We start from the raw sequence: 19,967 nt of genomic DNA on the forward strand, positions 1-19,967 counted from the left end.
TATTTTATTGATTTTAAGTGGCTATTCTGAACATTTGTATGCCATTACCTTCTGAAGCATTTGGGATCAAGCAAGCTAAAAGTCTAATACTGTCATTGTTGCAAAGTCACATACAGGTAATGCCCATGCTAGGCAGAGGGTAACATTTTCCTTTATACTTTGGATTCATTTCAAAAGGGGGGCATGCAGAGAGCAGCAAGCAAATTGTCTGATTGAAATGCAAAATGTAGGGAGGCATATTATGCTGTGCTTCTGTCTCCGGTTTCAGATTACCGGAGCTCAACCAGATGCATTCACACTATTAGGAGATCCCAAATAGATGCAGGCCTGATTGCCATTAGTGAATGCCATGCATCTAAATAAGCCCCATGGAGTTTGCTTGTGGGCCAGCCTGAACACTCCGGGAGAACAAATGAATAAGCTGCCATAAAAGGAAAACAGACCAATGGAAGAGAGAAAACGCTGTAAGAGAGTCAATTTGTAATTAAAATTATAAATGGAGAGAGATGGAAAAAGTATTACCAGATTTCATAGCACAAAATGAACTAACATCTCCTAGGGCTTAATAATCCTAATTTCTCATTTGTGACTATAAGAAGGTATTAATTATATTTAGAGTTGCCATTCTTAAGCCTGAATCAATAAAACTACCCTCCAAAGGTAATTTTTACCACTTTGGGACCAGAAAAGAACCCCTCTAACACAATCAGTTTGATTTATTTTGCCATTTCCTTGGTGTTTTTTCTCCTCAAATTTCCCCCTGCTGGATTGCATTTCCGACGCCATCATCTTACCAATTTATACATCTCATTAAATTTAAAGACCGAGCAGACCCCTGATTAAACTGTAATCATGTTTGCTACATCTTTAAAGCTTTTGCATGTTTTCACCCATGACTGAGGGTCTCATTTCTCACTGGAATGATAAATATGTAGCTTCCCCAACCTCCCCTTCCCAGTTATAAAAGGTTACATCTGAAAGTTGGACACTAAAGACACTTGAACCACCCAAAGCCTACAGACAGCATTGGAGGGATCGTTCACATCAGTATCCGCAACTGAGCTTGCAGCCACACTTCCTTGTCCTTGCTGCCTAACTAGGGTCACCATCTATCTGCAGAGCCCTCTGTCTGCTAGAGAAGTTGCCGAACGTTGTAATTCCATGGTTCGGAATATGGACCTCGATAGCTCATACTTACCATCTCGGATGCAAGATGAACCTTACATGACCTTTCCCCGCCATAAATCCTTATTTGGCTCAGATTGTAATCTGAGTCAGGGAAGAACAAAATGGCTCCCTCCTGCCGCTGAACTCTGCATAGCACTTTATGCTGCAGTTCATTGGTCCACCAAGCCCAGTATTGCCAACACTGACTGGCAGCAGTGGCTCTCCAGGGTTTCAGGCAGGTGTTTTTCCTAGCCTCACCTGGAGATGACGGGGATTGAACCCGGGACCTTCTGCATGCAAAGCAGGGGCTCTGCCACCATGTTTTCACTGAGCTATGGCCCTCGTGTTTCCACCCTGTGACCCCCATGTTTTCATCCAACAATAGGAAGCTGCCTTATGCCGAGTCACGCCGCTGGTTCATCTAGCTCAGTAATGTCTACCCTGACAGGCAGCAGCTTTCCAGCATTTCAGACAGGAATATTTCTCAACCCAAACTGGAAATGCCAAGGACTGAACTTGGGACCTTTCATGTGCAAAGCATCAAGTGATGGTCCTTGCCTTAAAAGCAATGGGTGAGGTGCCAGGAACACTTGGAAAATTATTTATACAGGGCCTTTTAACCTATAAAATCATTTCTACTACGCTTTTTATCCCCCAAAGTAGCTCGCATAACCCATTAAAAAAATAGTATAATCAAACATTAAAAATAACAAAGAACTATAAAGCAGGGCCAACTAAAATACAACTCCACAACAAGGGTAAAATACACACACACAAGCACACGCTTAAGATATTCAAATCTTGTGAAACAGAGAAATCTCCAGACTCCAACAAGTCAATGGGATATCTTGACGTAGGGAGTTCCACAGTCTGGGAGCCGTAACCGAAAAGGCTCTGTCAAGTATCCCAGCCAGCTGAACCTCTCTGATATAACTCTCGAGAGTAGTAGGACATGGAGTGAGACCTCTGATGATAAATTCAGTGGCTGGTCAGGCTCATTTGGGAAAAGATGTTCCTTCAAATAACCTGGGCCCAAACTATTTAGGGGCACTTCTTCACACAGCACATAAAGTATGGAATTCGCTACCACAGGATGTAGTGCTGGCCACCAATTTGGATGGCTTTAAAAGGGGGTTGGACAAATTACTGGAGGAAAAGGCTATCCATGGCTACTAGTCCTGATGGCCATGTGCTACCTCCAGTATCAGAGGCAGTGAGCCTACGTACACCAGTTGCTGGGGAACATGGGAGGGAGGGTGCTGTTGCACTCATGTCCTGCTTGTGGGTTCCTGGTCAACAGCTGGTTGGCCGCTGTGTGAAGGGAATGCCAGTCTAGAAGACCAAAATCTGCCCTCATACAATCTGTCCCTCCAGGGTTCCCCAGAAGGCTATACCCCTTTTCCCTGGCCCCAACCCATTTTGTATGGCCACACTGGTGATATCCTGGCTTTTATGCAGCTTTTCCCGCCTTTCTAAAAGGTTGGCATGCCTCTCCTAAGGATTATTTACTGGCAATAAGAGCTTGACGCTAAAATTTTTGGGCCCCACGCCTTTTGTCTCCAGCTTCCTCCACCCCTGGAATGTGGAAGCTTCTCTGAAATGGAATTTGACCTTCGGGGTGAAGGAGGTTCAACACCCCTGACAGATGTTGGAGACCTGATGGTCAGAGCTACATGGGTGGGTAGGAGAGGGGAGGGAGGCTTATAACTGGGTGGAGTGAGGAAGCAAGGAGAGTTTTGGAGCTCACAGGATTGTTGGAGAAGTGATCCGACAATGCCGCACTTTGAATTTTGATGTGTATTGTATTGGCAAAGAATAAACAATTTTCCCAATCTGTGGGGATCAATAGTTCATTCTCAGCCCATGTGATGAGCACCGAGAGATGGCTACAGCCACCACTGACCACTACACAGCACACAGGTTTTCCCAGGAAGTAGCCAGACCACCCCTGATCAGTGCTTGATGGCATAACACTAAACCTTTGAGAGGAAAAGAAACTCACCCTCAAGTTTTGAAATAGAAATGGAAACCCGCTTTTTGCTATTTAAAATAGGAAGATATAAACTTATTCACGTAATTTCTGTTCCATTTATTTTAAAATGAAATCAGTGATCATTCTGAAAAATGTGGCTTTCATTACTCACCAGTTGACACCCTTCCAAGGAGTTTACCAGCTGAGCGTTCTGACAGGAGAGAATGGAACCAGCCAAGTTCAGCATCACGCAGACTGCCGACAACAGCATGAAGAAGGTTATCTGCAGGCAAGAAGGAGAGGGAAGCCTGTTGATCACACGCTGGAAGACCTCGCAAGGGGTGGGGACAAGTCTCGTTCATGGGACATCATCCTGGTTTTTATTCTCCTTCCATATCCATGGGTATTTGACTACTCTAATGGATTTTGAAACAGTGATCAACACTGTTTCATCATAGCCAGCACAACCTAGAGTATAGAATCATAGAATAGTAGGGTTGGAAGGGGCCTACAAGGCCACCGAGTCCAACCCCCAAAGAGTAGCCTTCTACAAGCTGGCATCCTCCAGATGTGTTGGACTACAACTCCCATCCTCCCCAGTTAGCATGGCCATCTGGAGGGTACCACCTGGGGGAGGGGGTCCAAACATCCGGAGGGCACCCACGGGAATAAAGCTGCTCTAAAAAGGTAAAAGGTAAAGGTGTCCCCAACCAGTCGTGTCCGGCTCTAGGGTGTGGTGCTCATCCCCGTTTCTAAGCCAAAGAGCCAGCGCTGTCCGAAGACGCTTCCATGGTCATGTGGCCGGCATGACTGAACACCGAGATGCACGGAACGCTGTTACCTTTCCCACCGAGGTGGTACCTATTTATCTACTTACAATTTCTTGCTTTCAAACTGCTAGGTTGACAGAAGCTGGGACTGAAGACGGGAGCTCACTCGGTCACGCAGCACTCAGGTCTCGAACTGCTGACCTGCCGACCTTCCGGTCTGCAGTTCAGCGTCTTAGATCAGCAAACTCTAGTTCATCATTTTCTTCCTTCTCAGCAGGGGGAAAGGAAGTGGTGGCAAGTGTCATGGGACTGTGAATTCACCAGAAAGTTAAACTTCTCACTATTGAGACGGAGCTTGCGGGGTGTCTTGGTTGACCACTCCCTTTGTTTGACCAATCTAGGCTCAATCCAGGCCCCTGGAGCTGCACAGGGACCCATGTTTTACTAACCCTAACCTGAAACTTGACCTTAACCATAACATGTACACAGCATGCTCAAATGCAGATCACAGGGTGTCCTGGGTGACTGCTTGTGCTGTCTGGCAAATCTAGGCTCAATCCAGGCCCCTGGAGCTGCACAGGGACCCATGTTCTACTAACCCTAACCCATTTGGATATATCTTTTTTGAAATACATAGATAGGCACCCCACCCACCTTCAGCTCACTTTGTATTGGCTGGGAAATTAACTAGTCTATTTCCCTAAAATCCAGGAAATAACTGGCTTAATTGCCAAACTTATCATGATTTGCTAAATTTTCCTCAGGCGCCTTTTGAAAGCACCCCCTTGGCAAAGCAACAGAGAAAGGTCTCCATTTGACATTTGAATAGGAAAAGTGTGGCTGGGGGGCAAGAGAAAAGAGTTGCCCTGCTTGGTAGTATAAGCTGCAGTACAGACTGTACTTCTGTACACATGTACGTGGGAGTAAGTCCCATTAAACTCAGTGGGGCTTGCTTCTGATACATATATAAAGGATTGTATTGTCAGTCACTGAAGCTGTCAGTCACTGTCCATCACCCCTTGGACCCCATACCGAACTGTAGCTAAGCCTAAGAATATGTAGCTGAAATACACGCATATTTGTTTGCTCCTCTTCTTCTTCTTCTTCTTCCTCTTCCGCTGCTGCTGCTGCTTCTGCTCCCCCTTCCTGCATTGTCTCTCCTGTGCTGATGGTTAGCTCCTCAGGGCTGGGATCTGTGCCCCTATACCAGGGGTTGTGGGAGCTCCCCATGTTCTCCTGCCACCACATTTTCTACAGAAATGTTTGGCAGCACAATTTGTGCTGCAGTATTGCGGCCAAAAAGCGGTGGGTCTTGTCATACAACCAGGTGTGTGGAGAGTGCTTGCCTTGCTTTAAAGCAAAATCACTTCCTTTTTTGCTGCTGCTGCTGCTGCAACAGCAAATTTGGTGGCGGTGGCAGGGAACCAGTGAGGGTTGCATAAAAGGCCCGGGGGCTGCACGTTGTCCACCCCAGCTTATATTCTGCAAAGCACCGTACATTGATGGTACTGTATAAATAAATCACCACTGTTATGAGAATCGACTAATAAATAAATGAGAATAATTAGTATGATTATTCACAGCAACAGCATTTATATAGAGTGTTCAAAGCCCTTCACATACAATAGCCCAGTCTTCCTTACAACAACCCTACCTCTGAGAGGTAGGACAGTATTATTATCCATTGCTCCTGAGGGCAGGAGTAGAACAGCTGGCTGGAAAATTACAGGGAAGCAGATTTTGGTGAAACACAAGGAGATGCTTCCTAAAAGTGAGAGCTGTTCAGCAGTGGAGCAGATTGCTTCTGGAGGTGGTGGGTTCGCCTTCCCTGGAGGTATTTCAGCAGAGGATGGACAGCCATCTGCCAGGGATGATGTAGCTGCGCTCTGCAGTGCAGAGCCTGCACTGAGCAGGGGGTTGGGCTAGATGATCTCCAAGGTACCAACTCTATGATTCCATGATGATTCCATGATGATGATGATGACTTACATTTCTATACCACCCCATAGCCGAAGCTCTCTGATTAATAGGTGGAGGGAAGCTCACTATGGTCAAGATGAGAAGCAAACCCTTACCTGCCTCCTCCAGTCACCAGTATGCAAAAGCCTAATGCGAGAGCTGGGCTTGCCTTAATCCTATTTCATCCCAGTGTGATGCCTGATTTAGCCTGTGTCTGCAGAGAAGAAGGATTTGGGGATTTTCTTCTCTCCCCCCCCCCCACTTTCCTGCCACCTCCCTGAAACTGGAGACAGATGGTGGCCCACAATTGGCTCATGGAAGCCAGGAAAACAAATTTGCATAATGTGGCAAATAATCGTCCATCATCATTTCAAGCAACCCATGTGCTTTCAAGCCCCGGAACATTCTTTTCCTCCAGCATGTGGCCTTGAAAATGAGGCTTTCCATGAAGCCAAATGGGAGAGTTTCCAGCAAGAATGAAGCAGCTGTGATCAATTCATGGTATTTCCTGTGCTATACGGAAATGCCCTTCCAATGGAAGCTCATGTGAAGATGTGTAGGCCTAGCAGCTTGCTTATGACACAAGCTGGCAAACTGGTCTCTTGGTGACGACGGCTAACGTCCTTCCCAGACAGGTGACAAATGACATTGTTCTTTGTGCTAGGCAAAAAAGGTCCCACAGACACAGCCATAACAGTGTGAAGGCGCAAGAGCAAAATGGCCCCCCCAGGGTTCTGTGCAGGCACCTGCCTAATTTTATGTATTCATTTATTGACTTTGTGCTGGTGATGTCCCATGTGCCCACTCACATGCTTCATGAAGGGAGCAGGGAGCGAGAAAGAGAGACAGAAAGGGACATCTGCTCATACAATCACAGTTGTTTGCTGCGGTGGAATCTTCCCTTCATGTTGCCAGAGAGAAGATGAAAGATGCGATGCCTTTGTCCAAAGCCACTGAACACAGGGAGTCGAGCACTCCATCTGTGTAACATTTTTGCTAAGAGAGAAACAAAAGCTTTTCGAAAACTGGCAGCGTTGTCAAACCACTCCCAATCTGTCTTCGGGTGACAACGAGACAAATGCTACCATTCCAGCACTGGATCTTATGAAGGCTAGCTTTCCTGAGGGAATTATCTGGTTACACATGGAACACAAATTCTTCAATCGTCTACTTTCTCAGCTGGCTAGGTCCAACACAGAATCTTCTATACCTCATTTAGGAGCCCCTCCCTGTCTCTTTGGGTCCTCGCTATCTTGCTTGAACAGGACAAGCAAGCTGTCACTAGCCAAGAAGAAGGGCGCTGAGGGCAATCCAAGTGTATCGATCAGACTCAGTCTACCCACAGTCATTCTGCTGTATTCGTGCAAATTAAAGGAGCTAAAAGAAGGAAGCCCCAGCATTTCAGTAGTCTGGGAAGAAGCCCGTCACAAGTTCAAGTCAGAAGAGATGTTGCCCCAAGGGCTGAGAGACAAACATACTGTGCAGTGCTGGAGAGCAAGGCAACCCGGCACCATTTTTGAACATGCTCTCCAGGCTGTGGACAAAGACACTTACAGCCAGAGAATTACAAGTTGGGATGTCGCGGGCATCCGGCTGGGGCTTGAGGCCTGGCGGGAAATCACTGGCTTGGCCCCCTCAGATGCCAGTCTGTGGATCCCCACAGTTACCCAACTTGGGATGCACCAAGTAGGGTAAGTGCGGGGATCCCCAATCTCTCGCCGAGCTGCAAAATGGCGGCTCGGACTTTTTTTTGCAAAGGCTGATTTTATGCAAATGGTGGCTGTAAAGCAGCCATTTAGACAAGAGTACAGGCGTGATCTTACAGGATTGCAGGCCATTCATGCAAGAAAAATGATAATTTACGCAATGGTGATTTCCGCAAGATTGCAAGTGTAAATGGCCATTTCTGCAAGAAAAATGTATTAAGCAATGATGATTCATGGAAGATTACAGGTGCAAATGGCCATTTATGCAAGAAAAATGGTAATTAAGCAATGGTGATTTACGGAAGATTACAGGTGTAAATGCCATTTCCGCAAGAAAAATGGTGATTAAGCAATGGCAATTTACAGAAGATTACAGGTGTAAATGCTATTTACGCAAGAAAAATGGTAATTAAGCAATGGTAATTTATGCAAGATTACAGGTATAAGTGGCCATTTATGTGAGAACAATGTAATTAAGCAATGGTAATTTATAGAAGAATACAGGTGTAAATGGCCATTTCTGCAAGAAAAATGTAATTAAGCAATGGTGATTTACAGAAGATTACAGGTGTAAATGCTATTTACGCAAGAAAAATTGTAATTAACCAATGGTAGTTTACAGAAGATTACAGGTGTAAATGCTATTTATGCAAGAAAAATGGTAATTAAGCAATGGTAATTTATGCAAGATTACAGGTATAAGTGGCCATTTATGTGAGAACAATGTAATTAAGCAATGGTAATTTACAGAAGAATACAGGTGTAAATGTTATTTATGCAAGAAAAACGGTAATTAAACAATGGTGATTTACACAAGATGACAGGTGTAAGTGGCCATTTACTCCTGTCATCTTGCATAAATGGCCACATTACAGCCACCATTTGCATAAAACCGGCCTTGCTGAAAAAGGCCAAGCTGCCATTTTTATGCAAAATGGCAGCTTGGGGAGGGATTGGGCAGCCGTGTGCTGCTCACTCGCCGACTGCCCAGTGACTCGCCACATGCGGCAGCAGTGGCCAGTGGCGGCCCAGCGAGTGGCACATGACCTAAACCACAGTAAGTTCACCCATCCCTAATTACAAGTATCCAGCAGCACCCTCCTCTCGTCCACATTGGAATGGCAATTTGAGGGGGAACAATGGACCAGCAGCAAGAACAATTACCACTGTCATTTAGTTTTATCTTACCCTACTGCAGCCTTCCCCAACCTGGTGCCCTCCAGATGGTTGGACTACAACTCCCAGCATTCCCCACCCAGCCTCTCCCATCTATGGCTTGCACTGAAAAGAAACAGATGTGATCTGGCATCCCAGATGGTAGGTCGTGTTCAGACGTACACAGAATACGCCACTGCCAAAGATTTCAACTTTGTCAGTAAGTTATCAAAAGCTGCCCAGTTGGAAACAGATGTTGGAAATGGAAGTGAGGCAAGCTGCAGCGTAGGCTTTTCCCCACCTCCCCCAGGAGAGCCTGGTTTAATTTTGAGCGTTGCTTCTAATCAGGGAAATGCAATAACAACATTTGCTTAAGTTTCTGGATTGCTAATATAGCGGCCCGGGGAATAATCAAGAATGCAAAAAGAAGCCTTTCTTGGCTTTATTGCTTGTCCCCACTCTATGTCTCTTCACTTAGGAAAGGATGGTGTTACTGGGCCAAGACTGCTCCATTATCTTTGTTCCAGGACCAGCCCCTCTATGGGCCACTCCTGCCTCCATCACTCCTTGCTCCACACCGACCCTTGCCATGGGCATGTCCTGATCCTGGAAGCACTTATATCAGGGTCTCACCCCCAGACACAACATTTGATGAAAAGGGGCCTTCTGCCGTAGGCAATCACTGTGCCTTCTAATGGTGACCTCTGTCCAGGTTCACCACCATCTTTGTTCTTGGAGTCCAGGAGGTGATCACGAAAGCAGAGGGGGAACCCAGGCATGGGACAGAGCTCTTATGTTCAACCACTTGGATTTGGCATGGTCTACAGGAGGGAGGGATGAATCTGTCTTTTTCACTTCCTATAATGTCCCCACTTTTTAAAGCACAGGTCCATCCTGTTTCCCCATTAGTTTGTGAATTAAAAAAGAAAAAATTCTGCACAAACATTCATACACGTTCCCGTGTGCATTTTCATGTGTACAAAAATGTGTATGCATTTTTGCAAGCAATGCCCCCTAATATATGAATTGTTGCATGCCATTTCCCCTAACGTAAGCATTTTTGCATGCTACTTACACTAAGGCATGCATTTTTGTACATATTTTTTCAACAGAGAACTGCATCACAAAATTCAGAGAGGTGTAAAAAGCAAAGGATCACAGCATTCCAGTTTCTGAATTAGGTCAGTTCGTATTAAAATGCAAACCAAACTAATTTCTCTCCCGTCCCCGAGTCCAAAGGCAAAGTGTCCATTATAGCAGCTGTCTGCTAGGGGAGACAACTCCTCCTGGTTCCAGCATTTACTTTTGAGTAAGTCCCATCCAGTGGGCTCTGGGAACTGGCAGGTCCCGGCAATGGTTTGATGACTGGATTCCAAAATCGGAAGAAAACTTCATTTTCAATGATCATCATCATAAGAGAAAACAAGCTGCAAGCAGACGAGTGCGAGGAGCATGGCAGATGGCCTTGTAATGGAGAAAAGAAGCAAACCTTTTACCCATATGTTGGCGGGTTCAAGTCCAGATTCACCAGCCAAGGCCAACTTGAAGGTTGGGATCCTTATCAAATGGCCTGTCCCAGAACAGAATGAGAATCTCACGATCATTGTTAGCTATCTGGCTCGAAATTGCTTGGCACATTTGTTGCAGCTGGGCACTGGTGCTGAAAGCGGGTAGGAGGTTGGTCAGGGAACAGAATGTGAAGCCACAAGCAGCCAAGGTGAGACAGAGAAGGACTGCATAAGCCCTTCAGCACCACAGAGAGCTCCAAGTCCTTTCAACAAGATGGAAGAACTTTGAAGAACAGCCAAGGCCAAATAACTAGGTACAGGCCTTGATGTTTGCCTAAGCCCCATCCCGAAGTAGAAGAGGGGCATGGATTTAAAAGTGCGGTGCTCTGGCTTGGCACATTGCACTTCTATGTTTCCTTCTTCTTGGCAAGATCCGTTGTCCATCTAGCTCATTATTGCCTATGCTATCTGGTAATGGCTCTCCAGGGTCCCAGAAAGGGGTCTTTTCCAGCCCGACTACTCAAGACCCTTGTACCTGGAGTTGCTGGGGTTAAACCTAGGACTTCCTTCATGCAACCCTTTGTGGTGATGAGGGTCTCTAAGAAAGGCCTGTCCCTATTTTAAGATCACCCTTGCCATCGCTTCCCAACCTTTGCCTTTTTTCATTGCTGCTGCAAATTTCACAGCAGCAAGAAGAGATTCTTATTGGCTGCCATCCCCCCTGCCCCAGATTTCTGTGGGAATAATGCTTCAGTAGAGTTTGCTGGAAGCAACGTCTTTCTAACCTGGAAAGCTTCTTGTCTTACTTCTTGATAGAACTATCAAACTGTCTAGGCTTCTTCAGTATGCTGAATCCCGATCAGTTTGGGTCTTGTGCTGGGGAAGTCATAGTTCCTGGTCAAGGAACTATGCTGTAATCTGTTCACTGCTGATCTTTATTGGGACTGTAAAAGCTTAAAGCTGATTACCAGAATTACTGCAATAATTCTGAAAATTATCAATAATACTGAAATTGAGCCTCATTATCAAGAACTCAGGTTCTGACATCTGGTGACACCACAGTCAAACCTCCCCCTGCAGTTCACTTGCATGTCCTCCAAATCCTCAAAATACCCTTCCCCATATTCAGTGGAGACTGGTGGCTCTGATGTCAGTGGGGTGGTGAATCCACTCTCGGTTTCAGTCAGAACCAATCAAATCTTTAAACTCTCCTTTAGAGTTCTGACTGAAACCCAGAGTGGATTCACCACTCCACTGACATCAGAGCCACCAGCCTCCACTGCCCATATTGCCACTGATGGTCACTGGCTCAGAGCCTAAATGTGTCACTGAGCCTCTTCCTTGAAGAAGCCTCTGGACCAGGTTTCTCCAACCCAGGACCCTCCAGATTCATTTATGGACTTGTTACATTTATATCCTGCCCTTTCCTCCAAGGAGCCTAAGGTGGCTTACGTGATCCTCCTCCTTTTCATGTTATCCTCACAAAACCATGTGAGGTAGGTTAGGCTGAGAGTCACCCAGTGAGCTTCACGGCCAAGTAGAACCTGTGTCTCCCCAGTCGAACACTCTAACCTCTGCACCACACTGGCTCTTACGCAAAGGTATTAGACTGCAACTTCCATCATCCCCAGCCAGCATGACAATTGGTTGTGGGTGTGGATGATGGGATCTGTAGTCCAACCCATCTGGAAAGCGCCGGGCAAGGGCTCTTTGTGCACAGCGTAGGCTTTGGCTGAATTTTGAGCATGCAGTACTTCTGAGTTTGCATCAAAGGAGGCCTCTGAATCACCACATGGGGCCGGTGTCAGGACACGCTTGAGCTCCATGTACAGAGCCAGATATATATCTGGGGAAAGTTTCACACTGAAAAATAAATTACACACTTCATGTGCCATTAGAGATAGCATCTTCCCTGATCATTGCTAAGGCTCTGTCATCTGTGTTTCAATCATTTTTTCATGAGCAATAAATCAAGGGGAACTAATTTTAGGATGGTTCTCCAGTTATTCACAGAAGTGGCACTACATTGCTTGACATTAGTACCCAGAATAAATCAGTGTCAAAACGTCTGTCAGTAGAATCACATCCTCAAAGAAACAGAGCAATGATTTTGCTATCTGCACCAGGCTTTTAATGTGCTCCTTTGTGGCCTCTTAATTTAAGCAGGGCAGGTACATGCCTACTACAACTTCCTGAGGTCAAAAGAGTTGTGCTTCCATCCCTACTCATCATAATGTATTTACAAATACATGGACGAATTCACACAAATGGAAACCAAGAATGAAGAGGCACAGTTCAAAGAGCTGGGTCTGTTTAGCTTGAATACCAATCTATTTGTTTTAATGGATCACTATCTGGCAATACAAATAGCAGGTGCAGACACACACACCCCGCACCAATCTGGATAGCGACCACAGTGTGGGGAAAGAGTTTAAGCCCCCCTGTGCAACATGTTAGGGTCCCAAAATGGATTGGGGTCCCTGCATTTACTCAAGAAGAAACAATTAAAAGGATAAAAAAAAGATGTAGCTGCTTGATTTAAATTAACTTGGGATTTGGGTCTAATTGATACACCAGTCCCTCAATTATAGTTCAAGTAGCCATTGGTAGCTTGGGTCAAGTATCTGAGTTGCTCTCTAGTACTTTCCTCTGCAGCAGCTCAAGTATGAGAATAAGAGGCAAATAGATTGGAGCTCCACGGCCACTTTCACAAATTCATTATTGTGGTTGTCCTCCCATCACTTTGACTAGTGCATATTCAAGGTGGTTACAACATTCTCCCCCACCCAAACTCCCCTGGTTTCAAGGTTCTAAATGACCTGATTTTGTTTGCAAAGCTGCACCAATGCATTTGCTATTTGCCATTTCCCCATTTTTTAAATTTCCAGGCTCTGTTCAAACAGGTCTACATACACAATTAATTGAAGTCTTCGGTCCCCCCCCCCCACTAGTTACTAATGTTCAGGAGCATGGATGAGTGTTGATCAAAAGACAATGTAAAGGGGGACTGTGATATAATCACAACAAAACTCACATCAAGACTATGTGCACTGTGATTTAATCAATGCACATGAATGCACCAATTATGCCTAGCACGCATCCTGATGCAACGCTGGGTGACTGCATCAATATTCTCTTTTACACAAGGTTATGATTAAGATGCTCCTGCTTATTGCTAATCTGTAAGCTGTGTGTGTGTGTGTGTGTGTGTGTGTGTGCAAAAAATTGAATTGAAAACTGCAGCAAACTGCATAGGTACCGTTTCCAAAATGAATGTTGGAGATTCTTTGTGTTAAACCAGCAGAAAGGTGGCATGGAATGCAGGGCAGAGACAACCTATGGAGCAATACTAAAACTGAACCAGAGACATGCACCCCAGTAAATACAAAAAGACCCTTCCTATTGAATTCCTGCAGGTTCTTTCTCCTTCTAAGTATCTGATCTTTCACTTTGATCGCATGCTTCGCCAGTTGCTAAGTGACCCAGACAACAGCAATGTCAGCCCTGTAACTGCTTAGCATTCCCTCTGCTCACTTTACTCACCTTATTATTTCTACTGTCACTTGGGCTTATTATCTGACCCTGGTCTCAGGATCGGGATGCTGGAGCATAATGAAAATTCAGTTCTTTGATGGCAGTCTCCACATCCAACGAGGCCGCTCTCTCCGTACTGCAGTTATGTGTAATTGGGAGGTTTTGCCCTATTTGGGGGGAGGCTTCATTTGCATCCTGAATAAAATTATTCATATTCTCAACACAATATTAGTCATTGCTTGTCCCGATTGCCAATTAGCTCTCCTTTCCATTGTACATTTCATTCTCTAATTGCAGATGCAACTGAACATCAGCCTTTTGATCTTCTCCAAACACCCCCATTATTTTCACTGTTGCAACAAAACGACCAACGGGATTTACATAACTTGCTATATCACTTCCATTTATCTTTGCACTGTGGTTTGCACACGCACATTTTTCCCTCTTCCACAATTTGCCTCTGGCAATTCCTCCTCCTTTGTTTCTGCCCTCCTGCTTGGTTTCACTTGCTTTGCATTTGCCACAGGCTTACAAGACCTGTCTTATCTGGAATGACCATATCTCTCAGAACCTTACCACTACTATTTGCACGATTCTCCATCTGCTCTCTTTAAATGATCATCTGCCTGCCGCTTTAAGAACATCTGGAACAGAGTTGGTTCATACATGCAGAGACATTGCAGCAGTTTTCCCCCTCTGCCTGACAACCCATGGTTGGAAGTGTGAACTGACTGCACATGAAAAGGCACTGCATTTGAGAAAACAAATTTACATATGGAAAGATGGCTTTCATTAATGAACTAACTGCTGGAACAGTAAAACACAACCTACAACAAAGGTACTCCATGTATTTAAGTTATGTCGGTATATCGTAACTTGCTCATTTCATGATATATGTGGTATTTATTAGTGGTGGTTTAATAATAATAATAATGATGATTATGATGATGATGAATGTTAAAAAAACAGCCCTTTAAAGTAGACAAGGTAACATTTTCAAGCAGGAAGCTATTGCAAGGTCACTTTGTTCTTCAAGGACAGGCAGACCAGTGTAGATGGTATTCAGCTGTGTAGATCAGAGTTCAAATCTTCATTAAGACATCCAGTCTCTCTTAGTATAATCTACTGTACCTCACAGGTTGTTGTAAGGATAAAATGATAAACCCCCCATCGATATGTACCACCAGGGACTTGTTGGACGAAGGGTGGGGCAGAAGTTTTAATAAAAGGAATAGTATTACTGATGGTGGCAGCAATATTACAAATGCACCTCTCTCTCTCTCTCTCTCTCTCTGAATGCTTAAAGACAAAACCACACCAACACCAAATGCAACAGCTCCAAAAAACCTTAGGCAGAGTGGGACGGTTGCCCCAGGCTGCAGATGCTGAGGGGCAGGAAACTGCATCAATGTACTGGAGGACAGAGCTGTGTGTGACACCCCGCCTGTCTTGCACCCCCAAAGCTGGTCTGTTGCACAGGAGTGGTGGAGGATGCTGTCATCAGTGTTAAAAGCTCAACGGCCAGTCTGGTTGGCTTTTGCACATGGACTGGGAGGGCGGGTGCCATTTTGTCCTTTGCTTCGGACAGCAAATGGTTTTGGGCCAGCCGTATATAAGAACTACACCCCCAGGCAACCAACAACCTTAAGGAAAGCCTGCTCTGGATGTCTTCGACTGAGGCTGTTCCCCGTGTCCCTCAGCATCAGGGACAAGGTGGGTGGGGACCAGAGAGGGGACTTTTTCAGCTGTGCCAGCCAGGTCGGGGAGCTCTGCCCCCAAGGAAGCATGTCTGGTACCTGCTCTGTTCTCTTTTAAGGACCAGGCAGGTCCTGCTCTCCCTGGCTTCAAAAAAAGATCTAGGACAAGGCAATCATAACCCTCATCTCAGAGAGCCCCGATGATGGTGGCCCCAAGATATCCAAAGCCCTATGAGGCTCATGTTTGCAGGGCAGAAGTGAGGGAAAAGGAGTGTTTCTGCTCCTTTTCCCCCTCCACAGATGGGTATGTCTTTTTACCAGTTCCACCCCTTTGAAAGCAATGGAAGGAAATTACTCTACTTTCTGGGCCCCTGCCAAGGTGCCCCACCCCTAGGGATGTCAGAAGAATCTGCAGTGGAATCAGATGAGATTGGATTGTCCTTCATATGTTTTATTCAGGACCACAGAAAGAGCATTTCTGCTTCTTGTTTTGATATCAGTTGCAAACAATTAATACCTGAGCAGAACTACAAGGGTTGCTTGCACTCTCTCATGACCCTCTTCTAGCCAACTGTGGCTTTAGAAAGACAGCCAGTGTGGCGTAGTGGTTAGAGCTCCAGAAATCCGGGTTATAGTCCCCACTCAGCCATGAAGCTCACTGGGTGACTTTGGGCCAGTCGCTGTGTACCTCACAGGGTTGTTGTGAGGATAAAATGGCGAGGGCGAGGACCATGTAAGCCGCCTTAGGTTCCTTGTAAGAGGAAGAAAGGTGGATGTAAATGTAATACTAAAAAACTTCAAAAGGACATTTGCCGGAAACCGTGGTCCAGCACATCTTTAAAGTTTTCCACTTCTCACCTACAGTGTAACGCTTTGAAAATCCCTCCTCAGATCTCCCATATACGATAACTGTAAAGCACTGAGTCATCAAAAGAAATTCTCTTGTTACCACAACCCTTGTTTATGTTTCTATTCCTTCGTTACGTTTTTATTCTCCCCCTCCCCTCCAGGGACCCCAGAGGAGTTCTCTGATTCCACTTCTATCCTCGTTGCAGCAGCTCCATGTGACAGGTTGGCCTGGGGAGGAGTGCAGCAATGTTGAGGCGGGAATGGTCGAGGCAAATCTTTGCTTAGCAAAAAGGGAGAGGATGGGAGGAGGTTGTTGAGAAATCAGGAAAGGAAAGTGGTTTAAGGAACAGAGAGGAGGAGTGCTGGAGGAAACGGTGGAGAAGTAGGATGGAAGGAGGTCCAGTGCTGGGACAGAGCTGATCAAAACTGGACTCGGCCTGAATGGAAGGGGTGAGATAGTTATAGATTTAAGCTTAAGGACTAGAAGCTTTACACTGATGGGGGAGAGAAATAGAGGACCAGTAGAAAGATTATTTCTACTGAAGGAACTCCAGTGTAAGCTACCTATGCCAATTTGGCTTTGGGAGGAGGTAAGCTGTAGAATGATGCTTTTAATTTGATTGAACAGCTCAGCCCTGATCAAGCATATCTTAGGTCTCCCTCCCACCTCCCTATTAAAAATTGTAGGACCTTACCCTGGGAAAGATTTCACTGAAGAAAAGGAAAATTACCCAGGAAAGAGAAGATTAAAAGCAGCAGAGGGGTAGATCCATTGTAACGATAGCTGCCTCTATCACAGTGAGCGATAATCAACGGGATGGCACCATAGATCTGCTGGAAGAAGTAAGCCCTTTGCCTAACTAAAACAAGAGGCAAGGGGACTTCCCCACCCCCACCCCTTCCTTGGCTTGCTGAAATATTTGATCATCCCCGACAGCAGGGGACTCGTTCTCCAAGGGGAAAGTGCGCTTTAATTCCAGATACCTGCATAGATATCTTTCCCTCAAAGAGACCATTGCATCAAGTTGACTCAAAGTATCCTCAGACATCTCAAAGAATAAAGACTTCCCTTTTGTTACAATCTGGACAAGAAAAACATATAAATACGTTGAATGATGATTCCCAGGAGCATACAAATAATTGACTAGGAAAAACAGGTGTTTCTTCTGGATGGGTCCACGAGGGGCTGCATGAGTAAGGCAGAGACAGTCATTCCCCAACCGGGTGCTGCCCTCCAGGTTGGTTGGACTACAACTCCCATAATCCCTGACCAGCTTGGTCCAATACATTTGGAGGGCACCAGGCTAGGGAAGGTTACCCTATGTGGACCTACAAAGTTCACCTTTATGTGCTGTATTTTACTAGTCTTAGATACTAGAGCTGGACAAAACAGTCTATTTCTGGTCCATATCAGTTTTGCATGTATTCAATCCTAAATCCATTCGGTCCAAATTCAAGAATGGCAACAACACATGAAAATTTACATTTATTTTTATATGCCATTTTCCCTAACATACACATTCTGTGTCCAATTTCCTCCAACATTCCGTGTTCACTGAGCATTGTAATCTTGCATATATGGGCTATTCATGGCACCATTTTGCGCAACGCTAAATGTGTGCCTATTCGCGATCGCCATTTTCTTCTGCAAAATGTGCTCATGGATGGGTTCCGGGTGAGTGCAGGTGGCTTGGCAAGTGTGTGTGGGGGGTGTCAAGTGGGGGCAGGAGCTTGGCAGGCACAGCTTGGGGGTGAGGGCAGGGGGGTCCGCCAGACTCCCGAACCCAATCGGGTGCCCGCTCCATCCCTAATGGTGACCTTTTGCAAACTCAAATAGTGCTAGCAGAGCACTGCTGAATCTTTTCGTTGCACAGGTGGCTGCCCATTACACTTGAGCAACTGCTTGCACGATGCGTTGCACAATGGGTGCAAGCACTTGCATAACTGGTTGCGCAACGGTAATGCACAACACGTTGAACAACGTGTTGCCCAAGAGTTATGCAAAACCGCTTGTGCAAACGTAACTTTAGTTGGATCCTTTTCTTTTGCACAGTCCATAACCTAGTTTCTGCTGGCGCAATGCCATTTGCACTAACGGAATGACACAGTCGGATACTGCCCTTAGGCTCCAATTCTATGTGCACTTACCTGGGAGTAAGCCCTACTGAAGACAGTGGGACTTCTGAATATATATAGATAGAGTTGTGCTGTAATTTCTATCGAAACCAATGAAACTAGTTGTGGGCTAACCCATGCCCCATTGCTTTCAACAGGACATAGATATGACCAACTAACTAGCTGGATTGGGACCTTTTCCTGCATGCCAATGATCAATGGAATCCCGGCATCAAAGTGTTCCAGTTAGCCACTGGGCACCAATACGAAGCCAACCACAGAAGCGTATTTCACACTTGAATGTATCTTAATGACTCTTGGGGGAGGTGCTGGGTTCAGCTTAGAATTGTTGAATGATGATTCCCAAACCCAGCTACAGTTCATAAAAAGAGTATAAGGAGATGTTGCTATGAAAACTAGACATTTGCAGGCGTAATGATTTCCCCCTCAACCCCAACCCCCCCCCCCCAAAAAAAAACCACACACCAAGAGGAACATGAAAGGCAAGGCAAGTTTTAAGAGTACGGAAACTGTGCTGACATTTGACAGGGCAGGGGGGAGAATTAGGGCATACCGACAAGAAGAGATAGCAGTGGCAGAGATGTGACCTTAATCTTTTCTATAATCCACCTAATAATATTGTAAACTTCATTTGTGATATTTACAGAAGAGAGGAAGTTGGTAATAAATGTTGATTTCTCCCCGCTCAGTATTTACTGGCCTCATTTCTGAAAGAACAGTGAACAATTGCAGCAGAAAACCATCTCCAAAACAACATTCTGCATTAACCAAGCAATTAGATTCCCTACTGTGGAGCACAGCATCCGGTAAAACAATCAAACCCCCCACCCCCGTCCCCGCCCCAGCTATGGATCACAAGTTATACTGGATGTTGTATGCAGGCCTTTAAATCATTTCATCCCTAACTGCTATTATAGAGAATTCTTTTCCAGCTCAATAAAACCAACGTCTGATTTCAGGTGGATCAAGTGTTATCAGGCGTAGTTATGATTGCCGTCATTGTCACTGATAGCTAAAGCAAAACCTCCACATCCAGAAGCGGCTGTAAAGCACGGTATGGCAACTGCAGGGAGGAGAAGTGTGTTAGTTGTGTGCTTCAGAATGGAAGTAGTGCATATGGCCATCTAAAGCCCCCCGCCCCCCAATCATCAGATCTAGGGTCTAAAATGATCCAGTGGCACCACTGAATAGGATGGTGCTTAATAATGCACTTAATACGGCCTCTCCTAGACTCGGACAACTTGGCCACAGTGGTCCAGGCACTAGCAGCTTCAAGGCTGGATTACAGCAGTGCGCTCCATGTGGGGCTGCCCTTGAGGCTGCTCCAGAAGCTGGAGCTAGCGCCGAACGTAGCAGCTCAGCTGCGTTCAGGAGCTGCCCCTTTTCAGTGTGTAACTCCTCTGCTGAGGGAACTGCACTGGCCGCCTATCTGCTACCGGGCCAGGTTTAAGGTTTTGGTACTCATGTACAAAGCCCTAAACAACTCGGGACTATGATACCTGAGAGAGCGCCTT

General features: G+C 45.6%; 1 protein-coding gene across 1 annotated transcript in view; it reads right to left on the minus strand.

Moving 5' to 3' along the window:
* Positions 1-19,967, minus strand: part of ENTREP2 (endosomal transmembrane epsin interactor 2) — a 205,007-nt gene that overhangs the window by 123,564 nt on the left and 61,476 nt on the right. The window contains exon 2 of the mRNA XM_084816401.1: positions 3,312-3,422. Coding sequence (XP_084672527.1) covers positions 3,312-3,410 — 99 coding nt within the window. The 5' untranslated portion in view covers positions 3,411-3,422. The remainder of the gene's footprint in view (positions 1-3,311; positions 3,423-19,967) is intronic.

Source organism: Heloderma suspectum, chromosome 11, assembly GCF_057233095.1.
Source record: "Heloderma suspectum isolate Gila_16-S chromosome 11, 16-S_ref, whole genome shotgun sequence".
Classification (NCBI taxonomy): domain Eukaryota; kingdom Metazoa; phylum Chordata; class Lepidosauria; order Squamata; family Helodermatidae; genus Heloderma; species Heloderma suspectum.